We start from the raw sequence: 19,795 nt of genomic DNA, 5'->3' as shown, positions 1-19,795 counted from the left end.
AAGTTTACATATACTGTCAAGCAAATGTCATATATCATGTAAGTTCCAAATATCCACATTGAAAATTATTAACAATGTTATCTGCAAAAAGGTCTAGAGTTTCATTTCAAGCCTCCCGTCCCAAGAACACAGACGGATCCTCTAAATGAAAAAACAGAAGGATTATCTCAAATGAAAATCAGTAAATATATATATATATATATATATATATATATATATATATATATATATATATATATCGAAACGAACATACACTAACTCCAAAATATACAGGCTACAAATACATAACATATGCCTTTTTTTTTACATTATTTTTGTCTTCCACTATAACTTTATTGAAAATATAACAGTGACAGCATGCAAATAAAAAAAATACATAAGGATCAAACATTCTCTAATGGATGAAAAGAAGGTGGGACCAAAAGGACGAGCAGAGTGGAGGAGAAGCACACGAATGAAGTGAGCCAACTCTATATTATGTGGATTTGAGTGTTGATAAGAAATACAAATTTTGTTAGAGGAAAGAGGAAAATGGAGGAAAAAAAAAACAACTGGACTCATTTATCTGGAAATATCTCTCTGTGACAGGAGAAAGAAAATAGAATCTACCGTAAATAAATTTTTCATTAATATTCCATTATACTTTGTTTTTACCTGTCCTAATACTTTTACCATAACATTTGGTGTTCTCGTTGAGTTTGACTTGGTGAGTTCTAAAAGGTTTTTTATATCTATTTTTCTCTTTCATCCGAATTTGATGATAACTAGACCGGAGATTCAGTTTAGAGAAAGATTTTGCTCCATGTAATTCATCAATGAGTTCGTCCACCGTAGGAATAGGAAAATTATCCTTAACAGTGATTGCATTTACAACTATAATTTATACAAAACCGTCATGTGCCATCTTTTTTTTTACCAAAAGGATTGGAGAAGAGAATGGGCTAGTGCTAAGAACAATGAGTCCTTCATTTAACATCTCCTGGATCATTTTTTCAATCTGCAACTTCTAACTGTGAGGGTATCTATATGGTCTAACTCTTACCTACCGGACTAGTACCTTGCATCAAGGGAATAACATGGTTTTGAGACATGTGAGGTGGTAACCCTTTTGGAATAACAAAGATTGGTTTATAAAGATGCAGCAATCTAACTAATTGAGGGTCCATGTCGTGAGGTATCTCCAACTTCTCCTCTTGAGGACAAAATATAGGTTGGGCATGTATGTAAAGAGTGCTACAATAGCCTTCGTATGAGACATCCTTCTTAAATGATTGAACTGTGTTGTCTGGTTGTGATGGATTTGTCTCCATAAAGTGTAATAAATTTGTTGTCCAAGTAAAATTTTAATGCAGTGTGTTGTAATCAGAGATGTGTGGACCCGAAGTGGCGAGCCAAGCAGCTCCAAGAATTAAATCAGCACCAATAACAGGCAAATGATAGGTTGATAGTTAAAAGGAATGTCCTTGAATCATTACTTCTAGCTTGCTTACTAACCTTTTAAATATTAAAGAATTCTGATTGCATACCAGCACATGAAAATTTGGGACTGGCTTAATGGGTAATTTAAGGTAGGAAGCTAATCGTGGTTGAAGAAAATTATCGGAGCTACCACTGTTAAGCAGAACTTGAATCATCATGCCATGGATAAGGCCTTGAAATCTCATTATGCCAAGAGGAGAAGACCCTTTTAACGCATTAAAAGACAAGTGGTGCTAAAGATTATTTATAGTATCCAATTGGGAATTGGGGTCTGGTGGTTCAAGTTCAACCTGCAGATTTTCATCATCAAGAATTTGCAAGAATGAGTGTTGTTTATTGGGGCATTTATGAGTAAGGAAGTATTTCTTATCACACGTAAAACACAATCCCTTCTCTCTACGAAGTTGAACTTCAGCGGGTGATAATTTCTTCACATTGGAAGGTTTGAAGGTCGAGTTTGGGGGTGTTGGGAGGAGTGCAGGTAGGCTAGTGGACTTCACTTTTTGGGACAGGGGAGGGCCTGTACTAGAGGTGTGCAGTTTAGAAGTAGGGGAAGGATGATACAATTTGGGCTCATAGGGCTATTTTTCTTCCTACAACTTTACTAGTGAGACAGAATGCATTAAAGTAGTGAGACTTTGAGCTACTACATCGCAACAAATTTCAGGTTTCAAGGCCCCAATGAAGCAATCAAGCAAAGCTTCCGAGGTGACACCATGGACACGATTAGCCAAGGTAGTAAACTGAAGATAATAATCCTAAACAGATCTAGTTTGCATCAACTTAAACAAATCAGACCTGGGACATTCATATGGTAAGGGTACAAACTTGAGCTCTAGTAAAGCTAGTCCATGAGACCCACAAATTAGTGTGAGATATCATTTGATACCAAGGAACTACCTCCTTGCCAAGGTGAATCGCAGTAATGGTTAAGCATTGATCATCTGGTGTATTATAATAATTGAAAAACTATTCCACCTTGAAAATCCACTGCAAATCATCAAAACCATTAAAGCTCGAAAAAACGATTTTTATATTATGCACCAAAAACGGAGGGGCCTTCACAGTTGAACTTGACGAGACATCAACAATGTTCTTTACAATATCATCAATGGCCATTTCAAGGGTGTGAAAACTAAAGTTGTCAAAATGGGTTACAACCCGCGAGCCAACCCAGTCCATCACGTGTTCGGGCTGGGTTGCGTTTAAAAAAATGTTTTTTTTATGTGGGTCAATATTGGACCCAGCTCATTTAAACTCGACTTATTTGGGTTGAACTCGTGGTGAGCAGAGTTGGCTCACCAACCCACCTAATTTTATTTTATTAATTTATTATCTTATGAAATCCTAAAAAATACTTTCCTCACTCTTCTCTGGCGAATCTACTATGCTCTCACGATGCTCTCACTTCATTGTTGATCATCCCCAACCTCCAACCCAGGTTAGTTGTTGTTAATTGCCTCAGATTATATTTGGAAAAGTCCTTGTATTTCTCAAGACTCCGATCACGCACACAATCTTAGCAACTTCAACTACTATAGTTTTATTAGGATTTATTCTAAAATAGGAATCACTGCATTCATGAAAAGGGTTACTAGCATTTCGGCAATTGGGATGCACTTCTCGTTCCCCGAACATGTGGCATAAAGAATTTATCCCCTAATCTATTGCGTTACCACATAGCTAGCAAACACCATTTTCGTTAAAAAACCTAATGAAACCTCTTACTTCAAAAATTGAAAGCAACAAGTAGAGAAAAGAGAAATTGGAGTTGAAAGAACATATATTACAACTAAAATCAAAATAGAGGAATCTATTGTTGCTTAATGTTGGGTTCGCACTTTGCAATGAACATTAATCGAAATAAAGGAGTCTGTTGTTATCTATTTTTCTTTTTCTTCAAAACATTTTGGGATCAGGGTTTGTGTTATTCTATAATTCAGTGCTCTAGGGGATTTTTCTATTATTCATGATTTTATTTGGATTCTTAACTAGTATTATTTATTTGAATTATAAAAAGTTTGTAATTTTAGTTATTTTTATTTAAAAAAATTATAATTAAGTGAGCCACTAAGTCAACCCGTTTAACCCACCAACCTGTGGTAGGTTGGGTCGGGTTCGAATTTTTCTGGCTCGCTAATAAATGAACCAGATTAGGTTGACTCACTAAGTGATCAACCTGTGGTGGGCCGAGCGGGTGACCCGTTTTGACAGCACTAGTGAAAACACAAGTTGTAGTCAGCGTTCCAAGATTCCATCAACTCCAAAATCTTTTTAATGTCATTTGCAAGTTCCTTGAGGCGAGTGTTGTCAGCCATGGGCACACAAGAGCACCAAATGTTATGGGAAAAGTATCAGGACAAATAAAAACATAGCATAATGGAATATCAATGAAAAGTTTATTGATGGCAGATTTTATTTTCTTTCTCTTGCTACCATGGATAGTCAGCATACAATGAAAAGCAAATAAAACAACCATAACAGAAAGTCACGGAGAGAATTTTCCAAACAGACGAGTCAAGTTTTCTTTTTTTTCCTCCCTTTTTTCTCTTTCTTCTAACAGAATTTGTACTCCTTGTCAACACTCAAATCCACGTAATTTAGAGCTAGCCCACTTCACATGTGTGCTTCTCCTACACTCAGCCCCTCCTTTTGGTCCCACCTTCTTTTCATCCATTACAATTCCTCCCTCTTTATGAAGAAATATGATGACAAGAAAAGAATTCCTAAGGAATTTATTTTGGGCGATATGTTGCCGGTCAAGTTGCAACCTTATAAGCAACACATTGTTGCTTTGAGAAAAAAAAAATCAGAAGCTTAGTTTAAGGTACTTTGGTCCTTTCCAGTGGTGGAACGGATTGGTGCAGTTGCATACAAGTTATTATTGCCTCCCTCAACCAAAATCCACTCGATATTTCACATATCCCAACTCAAAATTTGCCATGGAAATCATACTCAATCTTATGTTCCATTACCACTCACTGTTAATGAGAAATCCCCCGTAATTCAATCCCTGGACATCCTACACACTCGTGTTATTTTAAGGGGACAACAACATATTCAACAATTGTTAATTCAGTGGGAAGGTTTGGATGAATCTAAGGCTACATGGGAAGCTAAAGATGATTTCCTAGCTGCATATCCATTCTTCAACCTTGAGGACAATGTTGTTTTTAAAGAGGGAAGAATTGTAATGGATGAAAAGGAGGTGAGACCAAAAGGAGGGGCTGAGTGTAGGAGAATCACATGTGTGAAGTGGGCCAGCTCTAAATTACTTGGATTTGAGTCTTGACAAGGAGTACAATTTTTGTTAGAGAAAAGAGAAAAAAGGAAGAAAAAAAAAGGAAACTTGATTCATCTCTCTAGAAAATTCTCTCTGTGACTTTTTGTTATTGTTGTTTTATTTGCTTTTCATTGTACCCTGCCATGGTAGCCGGAGAAATAAAATAGAATCTACCATCAATAAACTTTTCACTAATATTCCATTCTGCCCTGTTTTTACCTGTTACTTTTACCATAACATATTCCCAACACTAAAACAATGTCGCGATGTCGAATGATATCAATATATTTTAGATAAACAAATTATTTTTACAAGTTCTCATATGTCTAACAAACTACTCTATATGTTGTTGTTTGGGCCATTGTCCAATAATAATAAATAGTGGGTGGAGAGGCTTTTAATCTTTGATCATTCAATTAGAAATATTGAATTGCTAAGATTGAATGGAAATTGCTACAAACAAATAAATATTGTGAAATGTGAATGGCCTCAAATTCCTCAAAAATCAAATGCCATGGCAAGGCACCTATTTTTTAAAGGATGAAGTTTGTATTTTACATCTTCATGTACTAAATTGGATCACCACAGTGCTTCCCCCGATCTAAATTTAGCTGAAATTGTTATAAGATTGAACAAAAAATGCTTGTGTATACTTCTATCTGCTACATGAACATTTGATGCCCTCTTGCTAGATTATGTAAAAACTACTAGATGGTCTCGTCAACTTCTGAATAAGGCATGGAAGACTGGAAGAGATACAAAGAAATAATCTATAAAGATGAAGCCTTTGATGAAAGTTACTCAACGGTTCACCAAAGTTTACTTAATCAAACATAAAGATGAAGCCTTTTATGTGTTTTTAACCTATAAAGCAAAAGTAGAAATTCAATTAAATAAGAAGATTAAGAGGATTAGATCAGATAGAGGTGGTGAGTATGTGTTATTTAATGACTATTGTGTTAAAGAACGTATCATCCATGAAGTAACCCCATCATATTCACCTGAGTCTTATGGAGTAGCTGAAAGAAAAAATAGAACTCTTAAAAAGATGATGAATGTGATGCTTATTAGCTCTAGTGCACCTAATAACGTTTGGGGAGAAGCCTTGCTTACTGCGTGTTTTTTACAAAATAGGATACCTCATAAGAAAACTGGTAAAACTCCCTATGAGTTATGGAGAGGTTATCAACCCAACCTAAAATATCTAAGACTGTGGGGGGTGCCTAGCTAAGGTAATGTTACCCGATCCTAAGAAAAGAAAAATAGGCTCTAAAACCTATGATTGCATGTTCTTAGGCTATGCTAAACATAGTGTTGCCTATAGGTTTATAGTTCTTAAAAGTGATATACTTGAAAGAAATTCTATAATAGAGACGAAAAATGCTGAGTTTTTTGAACATGTTTTTCCTTTAAAGGTTATTGAGACGTTTCAACCTGTAGATAATAATAATAATAATAATGCCTTATGTGAAAAATTAAGAAGAACTAAAAGACAGAGGAAGGAAAGTTCATTTGGTAATGATTTCTATACCTATGTAGTTGATAATGATCTAAGTAGCTTCGTAGAAGCCTTTAATGCTCCTGATGCAAAACAGTGGGATAAAAACATTAAGATGGAAATTGAATCAATTCAGAAAAATAATACTTAGGCCTTAGTAGATTTGCCAAAAGGAACAAAACTCATTGGTTGTAAGTGAATCTTTAAGAAAAAGTATCATCCTGATGGATCTATAGAGAAGTATAAGGCAAGGTTAGTAACAAACGGTTTTACTTAAAAACCCAACATAGATTACTTTGATAATTTTGCCCTTGTGACTAGGATTTCCTCTATTCGAGTTTTGTTAGCCTCAGCAACCATCCATAAGCTAGTGATACAGCAAATAGATGTTAAAACTGCCTTTTTGAATGGTAATTTAGAGGAAGAAATTTATATGACTCAACCTGAAGGGTGTGTTGTACCTGATCAAGAGAATAAAGTTTGTAAACTTTAAAAATCTTTCTATGGGTTGAAAAAAACACCAAAACAATGGCATGAAAAACTTGATAATGAATTGCTATGTGATGGTTTTTCACCTAATGATGCTGATAAATGTGTGTACTCTAAATTTCAAAATGGTGATTGTGTCATTATATGTTTGTATATGGATGACATGTTAATTTTTGGTACATGCAATGAGATTGTTGCTAGAACTAAACTATTTCTAGGATCGAACTTTGAAATGAAAGACATGGGTGAAGTCAATGTAATTTTAGGTGTTAGAATCATAAGGAAGGGAGATAGTATATTACTATCCCAAGAACAATACATTAAGAAACTTCTTAAGAAGTTTGAGTATTATGATTTCAAACATGTTAGTACCCCTTATGATGCTAACTCTAAATTAATGAAAAATACAAGAGAATCATTATCTCAGCCTTAGTATGCCCAAATAATTGGGAGCTTACTGCATTTGATGAACTTTTCTAGACTTGATATTGCTTACGCAGTAGGTAGACTGAGTACATACACTCAATGTCCAAATCAAGAACATTGGGATGCACTTTCCAGACTTATGAGATACTTAAGAGGTTCAATGGATTATGCCATTGAATATAGTGGATTTCCCGCTGTACTATAAGGGTACATTGATGCTAATTGAATCTCTGATTCAGATGAGACAAAAATCTAGTAGTGTTTATGTATTCACACTTGGGGGTGGTACAATTACAAGGAAATCATCTGAACAAACAATTATTACAAGATCAACAATGGAATCTGAGTTTGTCGCTATTGAGATGATTGATAGTGTGACTGAGTGGTTGAAAAACTTCTTAGCAAACATTCCACTAGGAATGAAACCAACTCCATCGGTGTCAATACACTGTGATTGTCAATCAGCAATAGTTATAGTTAAAAACAAGAATTACAATGGAAAGAATAGACATATACAATTGAAACACAATTTGGTGAAGCAACTGCTAAAAAGCGAAACTATTTCTATTGACTATGTGAAGAAATTTTGTCAAAGAAGATCATATAAATCTAGTTTTTGAAGCCAATATGATCTTCATCAGTATACAGTTTTCAGATCTTTGCCAAAAGTAGCCTAAAGGAAAGGACATTGCAACTTCAAAAGCTTAAAGAACATCTAATCAATTTTGTGCTTATTATGCATCTTTCTTTCCTCAGATCTTACAGAAGAATTACCCGTGAAGGGTGAAAGTTCAATTGCATAGAACTTAAAAATTAATCAGAAATGGGTCAACGTTTTCGGCAGATCGTCATCCCGTCTCCTATCGGTACCTGAGACTCTCCAAAAAAAAGTTAAGTAATTATAAATTAACTGAGAGTGTATTAATAATTAAAAAAAGTTAAATATATTTTTAATTTTTTAACTTGAAGTAAAATTAGAATTCTACTTATTTAAAATTTTAATATATTTTTGTCTGTAAACTTAAAAAATAGTAAATATAATCATTTTAACTTGTGTTAATATTCTTTTAAGTGTTAAACTCTCGTATTAATGTATCAAAAATCATTTGATGTATAAAAAAGTTAATAAAATTGAATTAAAAGAACTATACTAATTTATTTTTAAAATTTGAAAATTAAAATATATGAAAGTTTGAAAAAGTTTAATAATTAAAATGTGTTAAAGTTTTAAAACAATAATGAATTTTAATTTAATGTTAAATTTTAAGAAGGAAAAACATATTTAATTTTAAAAAAAAAAATATTATATAAACCTACCATACTGATGTTTACGCGTTCATCTTCCATTAACTTCTGGTTAAAATTTCTAATGCTGACAGTTTTAGGGTCATAAACCTGCAAATAGTACATTAAATCAAGTTCAGTTAACTGAAAAAAAAAAAAAAAAAAAAAAAAAAAAAAAAAAAAAAAAAAAAAAAAAAACAGAGAGATCGCAAAAGAATGTATTATTCACCAGCTGGTCAGCAACTTTTCCATGCCAAAGGACATTATCAATTACAATAAGACCTCCAACCTTCACCTGCAACAAGAAATTATTCAGTGCATCAGTATAACAGTTCATAGGAACGCAATAAGAAAGATTATGAAAGATCTCGTGATTAAGAAGCATAATAGCTGAATGCCTTTGACCGTTTTTATTATGTTCTTACCAGCTGTAGTAGCAGTTCAAAATATTTCTCATTCATTCTTTTCTCCGCATCAATAAATGCAAAATCATAGCTGCATGAAAAGGTAACATCACTTAAGTTCTAATTTACTTGTTACCTCTTTGACAATGTTCATATGATATGGACAGGATCCTTGATTAAAAATGACTATTTTAAGAGAAAATTGCAAATGTGGAAGACCTCTTACCCGCAGCAACAGAATGTGAAATTTCAAATCATACATCATAGTGATGCTGAAAATGAGAAATCCACGTACCTTCCTGCTTCACCATTCAGAATTAATGATTCTAGGGAGTCCATTGCGAGTCCAAGTTTTACATCCACCTAAAGCCAGTTATGTAAAGCCATCAGTGTAACACTCTAATTGCCACGATTTCAAGTAAAAATTTAAAATTTAAAAATAATAATATCTTTGTGGAAATCCAAATTCAATAAGGTTTTACAATTAAAGAAAAATAAACTATAATTCCAATTTAATTACAAAATAAAACTCCAAATAAAATAATTATTCAAACAACCATAAATTTCTCAACTCTCTCAATCCACTTGTTGTCGTGCTATACTGCATGATCATCTCATCCCGTATAAAACGATCATTGCATGTAAAAACCACAACTACAAACATATGAGTGAGCTGACTGAGAATCAATCACAAGCAAAATAACATAACACACAAATGCTAAACATTCATCACAATAATAAACACAACAACACACCAACAACTTAAATACCGTCACACATCATCATCACAAACTAGTGGTGTATCCTCCTACCCTACCATACCACCTATTCATCTAAACCAACCAAATCGAGTCATCTTGCCATCCAGCACCAGACCTATCCTCTTCCAGCATCCACGACCGAATCTCTTTCCCACATCCACGGCGGTTAGAGTCATCATCACTCAAAGTCATCCTCTTCCTGTATCTATGACAGAAGAGAACCTTTTTCCCGTATCCAAGGCCAAAAGAGTCATTACCACTCAAACTCATCATCTTTCCGCATCTATGACCGAAGAAAACCTCTTTTTCGCATCCACAGTCAAAAGAGTTATCATGGATTCATTTTAAATAAATATTATTTAAAATAGTTAACTACATTTTTATATTTTCCCTAATTATTAAAAATTCTAAAAATGAATATATATATTCTTCTTATATTTTCCTAGATAAGACCTAAGAGAAATACTTAAAATTATAGTTAAATAAACACAATAACCTATTCAAACTTTAACAGAGAATGTACAATAATTATTATAAATACCACACTTGCATATAAAACAAATAATAAAATAAATAAATAAATATTATACCCACAATTGCAACTAAACGAATAACCACCAATTCATAATAAGGAGTTCTATCCAACTATGTTATCCTTCACTTCTATAATAATTATTTTTTTTTTTAAATAACGACTCTCATAACTACTTCATCTTTTAAATATCTAATAATTTTCCTAAGTCTTACAATCAGGATATACAGGCAACAAATAATAAATATATTATAAAAAGAGCCCCAATATTCAGAAGAGATAAACAAAAATTTTGAATCCTTTTCAAATCAAAAGCAGATGAGTAGCATAGATACCTTATGTGAAACACCAGCTAGATGATAATACTTCTTGGCAACTTCAAGAGATTTGGGATCTCTTTCACAGGCAACTAAATGACCTGAATCTGGCAGAACTAATGCTATGGCTAAGGATGAGTATCCCTGGATCAAATTAATAATATAATACCTCATTACATAATGGAAGTGAAGTGGCATCCTCTACTTTGAAACATGAATAAAACTAGTGCAAGGTGTATAAAGAATGAAGGACATACTGTATAAACGCCAACCTCAATACACCGTTCTGCTCCAAGAATCTGCACAAGCATTGCAAGCAGCTGTGCCTGATCAGGGGACACCTAAAAGCATTGCCAACACTTTACTTCTTGCTAATCAAGTGAAATTACAAAGTGAAACATGACAGACAAGATAGAAAACAAGTGAGACTGCTGTACATTCTTTCTAGCACAATTCTTTATCTGCCCCATCAAATTTCACAAATTTAAGCTTGATCCCAGACAGGATATCAAAACACTAGTAGCACAAAGTTAACATTCAAAGACCACTATGTGCCCCACATAAGAAGCCCCTTAGTCTTCAACAAAAATTGTTAAATTTGATTTATTTCACAGTTACGAGATGCAGGTCAATCATGTTCATCACCTGTAAAATAAATTAATTGTGTACAACATCTATAGAAACAAATAATGAATAAGTGGTACAATAATGCTACTCACTTTCATAGAACCAAATGTGCAGTAGAAACCCCTGCTTGCATAGTGAAGATATAATACACAAGCATAAACTCAGCATTAACAACTCTATTACTAAACAGTTTAAGAAAAATTGCATAAGAATGAAATAATGAGACACCTGCATTTGACTTCCACGCATAGAGGCTGTCTCCTGCCGCAATTGCCTTAAAATCTGAAGTGCAGTCAATTTACAATAAGCACAAACGGCAATTTAATAGACACAATTTTTCACAGTTGACAGCAGAATTACCCTCCCCCTCCCCCAAAACATTTTTCTTATTAAAACATAGCATGAAGCATAACGGTATGTTCCTCAGTCCTCACCTCTGGCTCTCGAACATTTTTTAGTACATAGTCGTAGAGACGGGGAGTGAGACTAACAACCTGCTTATTGCCATAGTTTTCATCACTGGCAATGACAAACTCACTTGTGGAGCATCTTCTTACAAGCCGTTTCCATTTGCACGTACATTTCCTGAAACTTGAGCAATAACAAGTACCACTGCAGTTCCCCCTTTGTGGTGAGACAAGAATGGCTCCATTGGTAATAGCCCAAGTTGAAGAAAACGAATGAAAGCACGAAGGTCCCAGTACAGCAGCTACAGGAAGTTCATGTGGCAACATTGCCCCTTGATGAAGCACCAAGTTTATGCCACTATTGGCCATAACCATACAACCTTCTACGACAACAATGTATCCTCCTCGTAACCCTCACTTTCAAGTACCCTTTTGCCTTTTTTTTTTCCTCAGAGACAATTTTACAAACACATGGTTGGCAGACTTCGACCAACAGAAGGCACAATTACAGGACAAACCCTATAATTTTTGGAAAAATTACTTATACCTCAATGTTATATCCTTGTACAAATCTTTCTAATAATTTATAAAGTAAATATTAAAGAAAAAATTAAATTTATCTACTATCTTAGAAAATTAAAAAAAAAAAGAGTAAATGTTAAAGAAAAAATCATCATCCCAATCAAATAGGATGAGAGGAAGACCTAAATTTATTATTTTTTAAGAAAATAAATGGGCAAATATTACTTTAATATACATCAGTATTTAGATGCACTGAAAAAGAAAGTTGCCCCTGAATTGAAACTTATAGACTGTATAAGTGGGTCACCTCGCCCATTATTTATTATTCATCGGATATCAGAGTGGGCTCAGCTTGATTTTGTGGTACTTTTCGTGATGCTTGCATGCATAGTTCACTTATCTATCCATGATGAGTTTTCATCAATTTATCACGGTTTCTCTTTGGTAGACAGTGAAGAAATACAGGAAAGAAAAAGAAAAATATATGTAAGAATTGAGTGGAAAAAATATTTTTATTTATTATTGTTAATATTATTTTTTATCGTTGTTAAAATTATGTTTTTATTTATAGAAACTCATTACGAGTTATTATATTTTATTTGCTAAAACGCATACTTTACATGCAGGACAGCAAAAATATTTATATAAACTCGATATTTGCAAAAAAAAAAAAAATTGTTACTTCAAACAAAATATTTATAGATAATTTAATATTCATATTTATCCAAGAAAATCATTGGATTTTTTTAAAGGACACTGATATATTTTAAATGGATATTCAGTAACAAATTAAATTTTCTTTTCCAAGTCTAATAACTAATAGAGACTATCCATATATCTCGCTTGACTTGTTGTTATCCATAGTCATCAAGAAAGAAACACACATATATGCACAAAAACACTTGCAAAATCCTTCTATCCATGAAAATAAATATATGGGAAATTGAACTTAATTTCTTTAAGTTTTTATTAAATAGTACTCACAATTTATCCAATTTTAAAATAGATACTAATTTTGTTATACTCTTAATTTTAATAATTATTTATTAAACTTTTACATGATGTAATACCTTTTTAGTGTAATACCTTTTCATTAATATTGTCAAACAATGCTTTTATTTATGACAAGTGATAACTTATTTAAATAATCTGAATCTTGTTTTACTGGGATTAACAAATTGTTGCTTGGTTAAATTTATATGTAAGTCCATTTGATTGCATTTATTATTTTTAAACTGAATAGCATCAAGTTAACAAAAAAGGTTAGGAGATTTTAATGTTAAACTTTTTAAAAGTAAATGAAAAACTAAAAGAGACAGACATAATGACAGAAAAGGGATTCATGCCTCCTTTTTTGTTTTCAAATAACAAAACCAGATCTTTGACCTTTAATTTTTTCATTTATTTTATGTTAATATATTAGGGGTATATGTGTTAAATAAAATTTAAGGGGTTCAAATTGAAACTGCAGATGAACTAATTCCCAAAAAGAAAAGGATAAAATTTAACAAAAAAAAAAAATGGACGTAGACATAAGATATGAGAAAATTGACATATGTGGCTGAATTGCTGTAAGTAAAATTTGGTCATCACATATTTATATATCAAAACATTATCTTAACAACGAAAGAAGACATTAATATTATATTATTATAACTTTTGATATCGGAATATTATTCTTTCATATGCAAATATTTTTTCTTACAAATTTTACATTCAACTCCTAAAAGTGTGTAGGAAATTTCAGAAATAATATAGCTAATAAGAAGGTAATTTTCATATTCTGTAAAAGGGATTTAAACCTTATTCATACAATAGTTTCATTTTTAAACCACTTGTGATAATTAACAACACAAGCCAAGGTGGATGCTATGATTATTATATATCTTTTAAAAGGATAGTGATAGTTTGATAATATTTTAATATCATTTACATGGTATTATATGATTGATCTAAAAATTACTTCACAATTAATAATAATAATCATAATATTAATATAAATTAACTTTATCTTTAGTCAATGTGAAACATCCAACACACCTCTTTCACGCCAAGCGATATACATCTTGAGAGATCTAACTCAATTCCACAAAACCAGTTTGTAAGGTGAGGTCTGCACTCTATTTATATATTATAAATTGGTCTTATATCTGTTCGATGTATAACTTCCAACATCATAGTATTAAAATATTATAAAAAAAAATTGTTGTCAATAAACCTAGTAATAGTAAGTATGTGATTTGTTTGGGGTAAATTCAAAGTGAGATGAAATAATAGAGTGCATATTTTAGATTATCTGTAGGCAATGGCGAAGCCACTTGTACCAGTGGTGAAGAGGGTATTATTCTTGTGTTTCCATGAATTGAAAGGTATATGAGATAGGATCAAATAAACAGTTTCTGAGTATTTTTGGGTTATTTTTCTTTTTGGAATTTAGAGATGGAAATGATAATGGAGAAAGAAAGAGTGCTGTGAAACACACAAGGCGTTTGTGGCTGAGAACCACCTCAGTTTGTTGATGAGATTTGGTTCAAAATAATACTCACCTCCGAAAGCTCATCCACTTCAAAATTCCAATTCTCCTTCATTTGAACTATACACGTTACAACAAATATGAGGGCCATCTAACTTTGTCTCTATTCCACCACGTATTTATCAACCCTTCCCATTTTTCACTTCCTTCTGTTTCTATTCCTCACTAGGAGTTTCTCTCCATTGCTTCCTCTGCATGCACACACTTGCATAGTTTTCGATACTAAGGTCTGCTCTTCTTTCTTAGACATACTCTTCCAGAAATGAAGATTGAAAAGTGGTGTTTGTGTTGTGTGTATGCAATGATTTCAATATTGGTTGTGTTTGCCAAACCAAGTTCTGTTCATGGGATAGCTCATACCACCAATCCTATTTGCATCTGTTTTTTGCTGTTATTCCTTTTTATATATCCATGCTGTTCTTTTCCCTTTTAAATAATACCATCTTTTGTAGATTTTTTAGAAGGCTTCAGCCATGGAGCATTCTAAATTGAAATGTTAGAGGAAAAGTAGCATGTTGTTGCTTTGATTTTCTTGGCAAAGTTTTTCATCGTGTAACTTTTTCCTATATTGTACTGCCACTATTTCTGCACTTGAGTTTTAATTTCCATTTGAAATTCTATGTTGTGCATCCCAAATGTTTATTTTTCTCTTAATCCAAAATTTAGGAAGTTTGAAGAAATATTTTCCAACTTCCAGTTATTTGTTTATTTGAAAATTTTCACAACTGAATGAAATTTGACACAATTAATTATTAAGATTATTCCAAACAGTAGCTGATAGCTGAATATATATATATCAGAATTCCTGAAGGGTAACAACATCAACAAGTTGTTCTGAAAATGGAGATCACCAATGTCAGTGAGTATGAGGCTATTGCAAAGCAGAAATTACCAAAGAATGCGTTTGATTACTACGCATCTGGTGCAGAGGATCAGTGGACACTGCAAGAGAACAGAAATGCCTTTTCCAGAATTTTGTAAGATTTATATTTTTACAGTAGTTAATTACGAAACCATAATGATTAATTATGTTTCTTTGATATTTCATAATACAAGCTAATACTGATATTGTGAAACAAATTGACAAATATACACACAGGTTTCGGCCTCGTATTCTTATTGATGTGAGCAAGATAGACTTGACAACCACAGTCTTGGGCTTCAAAATATCCATGCCAATCATGATTGCCCCAACAGCTTTTCAGAAAATGGCTCATCCAGAGGGTATAATTGTTTGTCTCCTTCACATTTTATTGTAGTAAATTTTAGTTGTATTTTGCCAAAAGGATAATATAACAGGGTTGTAGCAAGAAATTAAAATTCGTTGCCTTTTATTTTTATGGGGTAGTTTAATTCTAAAACCCTTTGCAAGCACAGCTAAATGAACTAACTAGAGCTGGATTTATGTTGGATGATGTTTATTTTTTTCTTATGCAGGAGAATATGCCACAGCAAGAGCTGCCTCTGCAGCTGGAACAATCATGGTACTTTTCTTTTATGTTTATATTCACAATAGTTCTTCACTTGATTGATCACCATCAAATTGCTTTGCATAAAGAAATTTATAATCACTAGTGAGAAAAATCCCTTCTTTGTGATATGAATGATTCAATTCAATTCACTTGATTGAGCTCTATATAATCTTTCTTGATGAGTAACATTTTGGTTGTTTCAGACTTTGTCCTCGTGGGCCACATCAAGTGTTGAAGAGGTGGCTTCAACAGGACCTGGCATTCGCTTTTTCCAGCTATATGTAAGCTTCAAAATTTTCGTTCTGTTTATTTGAATTTTTGGTACCTTATTTGTTTTACTTACATGATTTGTTCCGTTTTCTTTAGGTGTACAAGGACAGGAATGTGGTTGCTCAGCTTGTGAGAAGAGCTGAAAGGGCTGGATTCAAAGCCATTGCCCTTACAGTTGATACCCCAAGACTAGGACGCAGAGAAGCTGATATCAAGAACAGGTACAAATCTTCCACTTCAACCATGTTATGTTTATCAATTTCTCAATGGATATGAGTAGTTTTTCTCTGAATTTCAACTTTTATCCTTGCAATTAAAATTAGTCCGGAAACGTATTTCACAGATTCACACTGCCACCACATTTGACATTGAAGAACTTTGAAGGATTGAACCTTGGAAAGATGGACAAAGTAAGATGAGTCATCACAGAGTTATTTCTGCAGGTTAAATTTCCTTCACTTTATCACCAACTGAGTTTTTGTCTTGACTCTTTCAGGCTGATGATTCTGGACTTGCTTCATATGTTGCTGGTCAAATTGATCGCACTCTAAGCTGGAAGGTATGTTAGATAATCAAATAAGGCATTTTGTTTTTTCTTGGTACTTATTATCCTATACCTATATTAGAGAATAATTTATAATAGTAAAATGAATTTAATATTCAATATACAAAATTATACTGTTATCAAATCATAAATTAGTGCATCACAAGAAATGAGTCAAACTTTCAAAGAGTCCATCCAAATAATCATTCTGAACTCTGTAGGATGTGAAGTGGCTTCAAACAATCACCTCTCTGCCAATTCTGGTGAAGGGTGTGCTGACTGCTGAGGACAGTAAGGATAACCAAAGCTCTGTTCAAGTGTTCACCTCTTTTGAATATTTTACTAATGCCTTCACTTGCACATGGCAGCAAGGATAGCTCTACAAAATGGTGCAGCAGGAATTATAGTGTCCAACCATGGAGCCAGACAACTTGACTATGTTCCAGCCACCATATCAGCATTAGAAGAGGTACACCAACTTAAGTAGCATCTTAGTGTGACATCCCAATTATAAAATAAGGATATATGATATAATCAAGACGTCATCATAAATAATAATAAAAAACAATTAAGAGTAATAAGATTACATCATTCTTAAACAATATAAAAATGCGTAATTGGAGTAGTAGAGTTTCTTCTTTAAAATATATCTTAGTCACCATGAAACTTCAACATGCTCATTTTAAGGATGTTATATGGATCTCGGTTGTGGAAATTTAGGTTGTCAAAGCTGCTGAAGGTCGTGTTCCTGTATTTTTGGATGGTGGAGTTCGCCGTGGAACTGATGTCTTCAAGGCATTGGCACTAGGTGCCTCTGGCATATTTGTGAGTATACGTTTGGCCTTTTTATATACAAATAGCATTTTCACCTGTAATTGTTTGTTATACTTTATTGACTTATTATGTCAGTTGTAAGAGCCGCTAATTTTGTATCCCATGTTCATGTTGTTTAAGTTTGTATGAATGAAAAGAAAGGTGATACAATAGTATAATGTAAAATAGAATATAGAGGAATAAAACTTTCATTCCCATTTAGATATAGGTTTAAACCCTTTTTTGGTCCCTAAGTTAAGTTTTGATGTTCAGTTTAGTCCCCACTTTTAAAAATGTCAACCTTTAGTCCCTGTGATATAAAAAATGTATCAAATCAGTCTTATTCGTTAATAAATCACAAGTTTTTCATTAAGTGATTTGTTGTTCATAACACCTTCTGTTCAAATCACAAGTTTTTCATTAAGTAATTTGTTGTTCATAACACCTTCTGTTAACAAATCACAAAATATTGGATACCTAGCTATGAAAACTTGTGATTTATTGTTCATTAAGTGCTGTCATGAAGACTGATTTGATACATTTTTCATATCATAGAAACTAAAGATTGACATTTTTAAAAGCGGAAACTAAACTGAATATCAAAACTTAACTTAGGAACCAAAAAAGGGTTTAAACCTTTAGATATATGTTATGGAATGCAACAAAAATTCTCATTCAATTTTATTTCTCTCAAATTTAGGAGGGGATGAAGGTGAACAATTAATAAAATCAGATATAAAAAATTTCTCTAATCTGTATTATATATTTCATCCTTATTTTTTACCAATCCAAACTGTAGTAATACCATCATACTCATTATTTTCCATTTTTATTATTTGCATATCTACCCAAACACAACCTAAATAATAACAAATTCTGTATTATACTTACTCTCATTGTAGATTCAGCTATTTGTTTAGTCTTTACTTTTTATTTAACTTTAGCTAGGATAGGTAATATATAGTCTGTCAACAGCTTTCTGTTATCACTTCAAAAAAATTTAGATAACAGTCATACAGTTAGGAATTCAAGAAAAGTTAAAAATTTCAAGTTAATTAGTTAAATAGTTAAAAAGAGTAAGAATGAAAAATATATAAATAGAAAATCTATAAATATATTATCTTAATATTTAAGGTTTTGGATTGAAGATATCTTATTTTTTATGAGTTCAATAATGGCTTATTAGTGCTGAAATTATACTGTGTCTCTGCTAAAAACCCTAACCTAGAATGTGTTTTTTTATTATATTACACTAAAATATATAATTTTATCATTAAAAAAATGAAATAAGGTTAAAGTAAGGGTCAGATAAATTATTTAGTTTTCATATGATATATAACATATTTTAAAAATATTTTAACATCGTCTACCTATCATTATGTGATTAGTCCAAAATTACTCCACAATCGATAATAATAATTATAAACATTAACATTGACTAATCACATAATGATACTTAAATGGTGTTAAAATGTTGTCAAAGTATCATTATTCTAGTTTTCATATATGGTTTAGGATTTAGGATTAAGGTGTAAACATATATTCGATGAGGATATATGTTTAAAATTTTAATGCAAAAACTTTGATTATTACGTGAAATTCATGCAGGACCGCTAAACAATGCAATTAAAAGAGACATTATTAGTGGTATTATAATGTTATGAGAAGTGTGGGAAGAAGTAACAAGGTTTGTTTATTTGTATCAGATTGGACGCCCTGTGGTGTTCTCCTTAGCTGCTGAAGGAGAAGCTGGTGTAAGAAAAGTGTTGCAGCTGCTACGTGAAGAGTTTGAGCTAACCATGGCCTTGAGTGGTTGTCGTTCACTAAAGGAAATCACTCGTGATCACGTTGTCACTGATTGGGACCATCCTCGCATTCAGCCTCGCGCCCGTGCGTTATTGTAAACAACTTGCTCTTCATTTGAGCCAAGTTTGCATAATGCGGTGCACAACACTTCTATATATTTTTCATCCTTTCTTTTCCTTTTTCGAGAACTCATTTAAGGTTTCTGTTTCCAAAACTCTATGCTCTCTTTGTAAGCATTATATCATGATACTTTGTGGCTACTGCTACTGCTGCATTCACTCATTGTATATTCTTCATTTTAATATCAACTTTCAAACTTTTCATATCT

The 19,795-nt window shown here is 32.6% G+C and overlaps 2 protein-coding genes across 8 annotated transcripts; one reads left to right on the top strand and one right to left on the bottom strand.

Moving 5' to 3' along the window:
* Positions 1-7,387: 7,387 nt before the first annotated feature.
* LOC106761389 (O-methyltransferase MdmC-like) lies at positions 7,388-12,459 on the bottom strand. Of its 5 annotated transcripts, XR_001375683.2 has the most exons (10): positions 11,535-12,453; positions 11,329-11,382; positions 10,731-10,814; positions 10,492-10,617; positions 9,159-9,226; positions 8,885-8,954; positions 8,689-8,754; positions 8,493-8,570; positions 7,950-8,045; positions 7,512-7,623 (listed from the first exon to the last, which is right to left on the bottom strand). XR_001375683.2 is itself a non-coding variant. In XM_022781329.1 (9 exons), exons 1-9 carry the CDS (start codon positions 11,880-11,882, stop codon positions 7,438-7,440), a joined length of 1,065 nt encoding a protein of 354 aa, XP_022637050.1. In that variant the 5' UTR covers positions 11,883-12,459; the 3' UTR covers positions 7,388-7,437. The 5 variants fall into 5 exon arrangements, 4 of the variants coding, with proteins under 4 accessions (XP_022637050.1, XP_022637049.1, XP_022637051.1 ...); XM_022781329.1 differs by lacking the exon at positions 7,950-8,045 and having other exon boundaries at positions 7,388-7,623; positions 10,746-10,814; positions 11,535-12,459; XM_022781328.1 differs by lacking the exon at positions 7,950-8,045 and having other exon boundaries at positions 7,388-7,623; positions 11,535-12,457.
* A 2,015-nt stretch (positions 12,460-14,474) lies between these two features.
* On the top strand, positions 14,475-19,795 carry LOC106762192 (peroxisomal (S)-2-hydroxy-acid oxidase GLO1). 3 transcript variants are annotated; one of them, XM_022781325.1, is made up of 12 exons: positions 14,475-14,677; positions 15,363-15,539; positions 15,662-15,786; positions 16,000-16,046; positions 16,238-16,315; positions 16,401-16,525; positions 16,648-16,714; positions 16,801-16,863; positions 17,070-17,139; positions 17,217-17,317; positions 17,569-17,673; positions 19,368-19,565. In XM_022781325.1, the coding sequence occupies exons 2-12, from the start codon at positions 15,403-15,405 to the stop codon at positions 19,563-19,565; spliced, it is 1,116 nt and encodes a 371-aa protein (XP_022637046.1). In that variant the 5' UTR covers positions 14,475-14,677; positions 15,363-15,402. The 3 variants fall into 3 exon arrangements, with proteins under 3 accessions (XP_022637046.1, XP_014501443.1, XP_022637047.1); XM_014645957.2 differs by having other exon boundaries at positions 14,675-14,789; XM_022781326.1 differs by lacking the exon at positions 14,475-14,677 and having other exon boundaries at positions 15,403-15,539; positions 19,368-19,795.

Source organism: Vigna radiata, chromosome 5 (genome assembly GCF_000741045.1).
Source record: "Vigna radiata var. radiata cultivar VC1973A chromosome 5, Vradiata_ver6, whole genome shotgun sequence".
Lineage (NCBI taxonomy): Eukaryota > Viridiplantae > Streptophyta > Magnoliopsida > Fabales > Fabaceae > Vigna > Vigna radiata.
This window is presented reverse-complemented; position numbering and strand designations above follow the sequence as displayed.

What these genes read in the sequence shown, in the direction of transcription:
- LOC106762192 (XM_022781326.1), top strand. Translation starts at nt 15,403, where the DNA reads ATGGAGATCACCAATGTCAGTGAGTATGAGGCTATTGCAAAGCAGAAA. An exon ending in GAAAATGGCTCATCCAGAGG is followed by an intron (nt 15,787 to 15,999) that starts GTATAATTGTTT and finishes TTTCTTATGCAG; the next exon opens with GAGAATATGCCACAGCAAGA. An exon ending in TTCGCTTTTTCCAGCTATAT is followed by an intron (nt 16,316 to 16,400) that starts GTAAGCTTCAAA and finishes CGTTTTCTTTAG; the next exon opens with GTGTACAAGGACAGGAATGT.
- LOC106761389 (XM_022781328.1), bottom strand. Translation starts at nt 11,882, where the DNA reads ATGGTTATGGCCAATAGTGGCATAAACTTGGTGCTTCATCAAGGGGCA. An exon ending in AAAATGTTCGAGAGCCAGAG is followed by an intron (nt 11,383 to 11,534) that starts GTGAGGACTGAG and finishes ACTGCACTTCAG; the next exon opens with ATTTTAAGGCAATTGCGGCA. An exon ending in TGCGTGGAAGTCAAATGCAG is followed by an intron (nt 10,815 to 11,328) that starts GTGTCTCATTAT and finishes CAATGCTTTTAG; the next exon opens with GTGTCCCCTGATCAGGCACA.